This window comes from Xiphias gladius, chromosome 11 (genome assembly GCF_016859285.1).
Source record: "Xiphias gladius isolate SHS-SW01 ecotype Sanya breed wild chromosome 11, ASM1685928v1, whole genome shotgun sequence".
NCBI lineage: Eukaryota > Metazoa > Chordata > Actinopteri > Istiophoriformes > Xiphiidae > Xiphias > Xiphias gladius.
Window position 1 is genome coordinate 10,630,558 of NC_053410.1, and position 4,377 is coordinate 10,634,934.

The 4,377-nt window shown below is 44.2% G+C and overlaps 1 protein-coding gene across 1 annotated transcript; it reads left to right on the plus strand.

Moving 5' to 3' along the window:
• The first annotated feature begins 1,398 nt into the window (after positions 1 to 1,398).
• Positions 1,399 to 2,984, plus strand: hmx2 (H6 family homeobox 2). The gene is made up of 2 exons (XM_040139855.1): positions 1,399 to 1,678; positions 2,437 to 2,984. Exons 1-2 carry the CDS (start codon positions 1,399 to 1,401, stop codon positions 2,982 to 2,984), a joined length of 828 nt encoding a protein of 275 aa, XP_039995789.1.
• Positions 2,985 to 4,377: the final 1,393 nt, after the last annotated feature.

The window sequence follows — 4,377 nt, forward strand, 5'->3', positions numbered from 1 at the left end:
CAGACACAACCAGAGAGAGAGAGAGAGACACACACACACACACACACACACACACACACACACACACACACACACACACACACACGCACACGGATAGAGAATGGGTGGGAGGAGGGCGGTGGTGGGAAGCGCGCCCCCTCCTCACTCTCTCGCTCACACACACATACACACACACGCTTGCGCGTACTCAGCCCCCACCACCTCCAATCAATTAGTCAATCAATTAGCCGGCCTCCACTCCACGCGCGGTCATCACGAGGCAGATTAGCTCAGTAATGATCAAATTAATTCTTAATCGCAGATAATGGACGCGGAATGAGTTTATTATTTTCAGGAAAAATGAGTTAGGCCTCTGTATTAGTTCCAAGGCTGTACGCGTGTTACCGTCACCCCGGCCAATTTAGCATAAATAGTTTAACAGAATAAAGCCGACTTGACGAGCATGTCCTCAACTGGCTGAGCCCTTTTCTGCTTGTACGGGTTGTATAGATAGCAGACATATTGCCATAGGCTCTTTTTGAAAATCACAGAAAATCAAACAAATCTGTGTCAATCTGTGGTAGATTTAAGCCACGTACAAGGGCAGATAGAGCAAAAAACATAGAGTTTTTTAAAACTAAGATTCCTCAAAAATCTCAGCACATTTTCTTAAGGCACGAGGTAATTTAGCGCCAAAATTTGAGCCTTTCTATAAACTCATAACAACGTTTTAATTTACTCAAAACCATAGCAGCCCCCCTGACGGAGTTGAATAACGTGCACAGCTCCAGCGCCGCACACACACGCTTAGGCTACACACACCTTCCTCGTTTGATCTGAAATACTTTAGACAACCCCTGCTGTATTTGTTGCAAAGATTCAGTACCGTCAAAGTTAAAAAAAAAAAAAAAAAAAAAAAAGTAAAGGTTGCAGCAGACTGGTTGCTATAAATATTACTGTAACTGTTCCAAGTGCAACTGATGGCAGGAATGAGCCCGGTTGGTCTCCCTCGGCTCGCTCGCTCTCCTCGTCCCATCTCAAAACCCTGACAGGAGTTTGAAATTTCCGGGCTCATGTCGGCGGCTGCGATTGGCCCAGGAGGAGCTTACCTACATGCAAATGAAGCCACGCAACCTTGCTGCCTCCGATCCAGAGCGTGAGGAGGAGGACCAGGAATACACTCATGTTCCCCGAGCTCCAGAAAAAACACCTCAATGATAAAACTCCACAATTAAACAGGCTAGAAAAAAAAAAAAAAAAAAATACAAAACAAAAAAAAACCAAAAACAAAAAAAAAAAAAACCGAGAGGACAAAAGGGGCTTTCGTAGTTTTTACGCACCAACCGTGTAGAAATCAATAACGGAATACAAGGGGACAGACAGATTCAGTCAATACTTCAATACTGTTATGAAGCGAGAATGAGTAACGCAGAAGACAGCGGGAGCAAGTGCTCGTCGGGCCCAATCTCCAGCTTCACCATCCAGTCTATTCTAGGCACGCCGTCCGATGCGCCGCGCTCCGGGACCAAAGAGCTCTCCAAGGGGCCACTGCCGCCGCCGCCGCCGCGGAGGCGCTCGCTGTCGGTGTCCTCCGAGGAGGAGTGCAGCGGCGGGGAGGACTCGGCGGACTGCTTCTGCTCCGACACGGGTCACAGCGAGCCATGCGCCCAGCACCAAGCGCACAACTTCTCGTGTCTAGGTGAGGATTATTATTATTACTATCGTTACTGCAGGAAAGGAAACGAAACCAATTATGGAATTGATACAAAGAAAGAATTACAGCATTACTTTAACATTAACGCATTTATTGACACCTTTCATGTAATTTATTTACAACATAAATGGCATGAGAGTAGGCCCGATCAGCTCCTTTTTTTTCTCAAAAATAAAATGAACCAGGACGTCTGTTTCACGTTTTCATTTCAATCCCACGTTTCATTCGCTTGTCTTTGTTAGTGTGACACTCACATGCAGCCCATCCACCTCCACTTGTTTTTGTTGCGCGCACACTATCACCGCGGCGGCGGCGGCGGCGGGAGAGTGGAAGGTCGAACAATTAGCCGTCTGTCTGTTCCCCTCATTTCGAATTTAATTGAGCCCCGCTAATTGACGAAACACGCGTCCAAAATGGCTGCACTACACGTCGCCAATTGAGCGTTAAATAGAGCGGGATTTAATTAATAGCTTACTGTACACCGAGCATACTCGTGCTGAATTGTTTATTCAAAAAGTCACCGGGTTTCGGGAGTCGATTTAGCAAGTCGGAGTTCGCACTTGACGAACTCTCAAACTGAGTATGTTGAAGCAATATAAAATGTGTGTTGTTTTTTTTTTTTTAATTATTTTTGTCAGTCACGTGTTTAAAAAAAAAAAAAAAAAGCATGCTTAAAACATAGACATCGGCCATTTAACTCCCATGATACTGATCACCTCCCTCTCTTCTCCCGCCGCGTTCAGGTCCCGCTAAAGGACTTATGCCTGGGAATGAAGGGCTCGCGCGGCGGCCGCACCTCCCGCAGCCTCTGCTGCAGGACTACAAGGAGGAGCAGGAGAGACCGTGCCACCAGATGTCACCTCTGTCGGAGGAGCGGCAGGCGGAAGGCGCGGACAAGCAGGGCAACTCGGCCAAGAAGAAGACGCGCACGGTTTTCTCCCGGAGTCAGGTGTACCAGCTGGAGTCCACCTTCGACATGAAGCGGTACCTGAGCAGCTCGGAGCGGGCCTGCTTGGCCTCCAGCCTGCAGCTGACGGAGACTCAGGTCAAGACGTGGTTTCAGAACAGGAGGAACAAATGGAAACGGCAGCTCTCGGCTGAACTGGAGGCGGCCAACATGGCCCACGCCTCCGCACAGACACTAGTCGGGATGCCGCTGGTTTTCAGAGATAACTCCTTACTGCGCGTTCCAGTTCCGCGGTCTATCGCCTTTCCGACGCCCCTGTATTACCCGGGGAGCAACCTGCCAGCGTTACCTTTATACAACCTGTACAACAAGATTGAGTATTGATTGACTCTACTGTATGTTCACCACCGCAGTCCACGTAAAAAACGCATTACAAAACAATACAACATTCTTATAAGTGTCTCCACATAACCCCTGTATATGAATTGTATCACTTTATTTGCTGAGGAAATTCTTATTATGCAGCAACTGTGCGTCTCACAAGAAAGCAATCAAGCTTCCCTCTATGTATAAAATACACCATGTGTATAATTAATTATAATAATTTTGTACTTTTATTTTATTTTTCTTCGTCTTCTCCTTTAACTGATAAAACATCGGAACCTAGCCTTCATATCACATTCAAGAAATATGGATTCCACAAGAAATGCTTTCAATCCGTTTTTATTCATAATTGGTTTGTCAAACATATCGCATAGCATCAGTCATTTTATGTCACCTGACAGGAACCTAATGCTGACAGGAAAAACATAACTCTTCCATTTAAGGGAAAATATCATTGTTTCTATTGTAATTTAGATCTTCAGTAATAACCCTCTCATTCAATAAATTTTCTATTTCAGTGAAAATCGGGCTTGCTTGGTTTTATTTTATACACTGTTTTTGTGTACTGACATTTGTAAATTTGAGTACTGACACAATTGCATTTTTTAACAAGGAAGGTAAACACTTGATGCAACTGTGAACAAGGCCAGTGTTAACTTTTGCCCAGTTGTGTTGACACTTCTTGTCCCCTGAAGAGCGTACGAACAGTACACATATTTTATTATGAGGCATGCTGTTTTTAAGAATCTGTGATAATCTCCATATGTTAAAGGCTCATGATGTAGTCAGATATAAATGATGAACTTTTGTTGTAGAGGTGCAGTAATTCTCACCTTAAAAGTTTTATTATAGGTGCTTTAAACTAAGAAGTACTGTGCTTTCACCGTGGCTAAAGCGAGGAAAAAAACCTGGTGAGAATGATCATATATGACATTAGTGTTCATACCATAGTTTACATTGCTGTTGACTCGCACATTTTACCATATATCTCTTATTATTGCGTCAAATATTAGGTTGTGAGGTTGTATTTTACTGGCAGCTTGTACCTGTGGAGGTAAAAAGCATTTTTCTAGGGATGCAGTGTGAAATGTAATGCAGCTTTCCTTCAGCCAGGCTCACACTGTAGCCTCAGTATTTGTTTGGCTTGTGAGCAAATGAGCCCACAAGCAGAATAAAATATCAAGCTGGGTCTGCACACTGCAGATGTTTTCATTATGCAAAGACTTTTTAAGTCAGACGCTCAGATTAATTTTGAATTTAAAAAAACAGTGCATCTAACCACAGCACTTCGCTGTAAATTAAGAGGTGGATCACCTGAGCAAGCTGCCTTATAATACGTACACATATAATGCATTCAGAGGTAACTAAGAAGTAGATAAAGGGTGGAAAAGGG

What these genes read in the sequence shown, in the direction of transcription:
- hmx2 (XM_040139855.1), top strand. Translation starts at nt 1,399, where the DNA reads ATGAGTAACGCAGAAGACAGCGGGAGCAAGTGCTCGTCGGGCCCAATC. An exon ending in GCACAACTTCTCGTGTCTAG is followed by an intron (nt 1,679 to 2,436) that starts GTGAGGATTATT and finishes CGCCGCGTTCAG; the next exon opens with GTCCCGCTAAAGGACTTATG.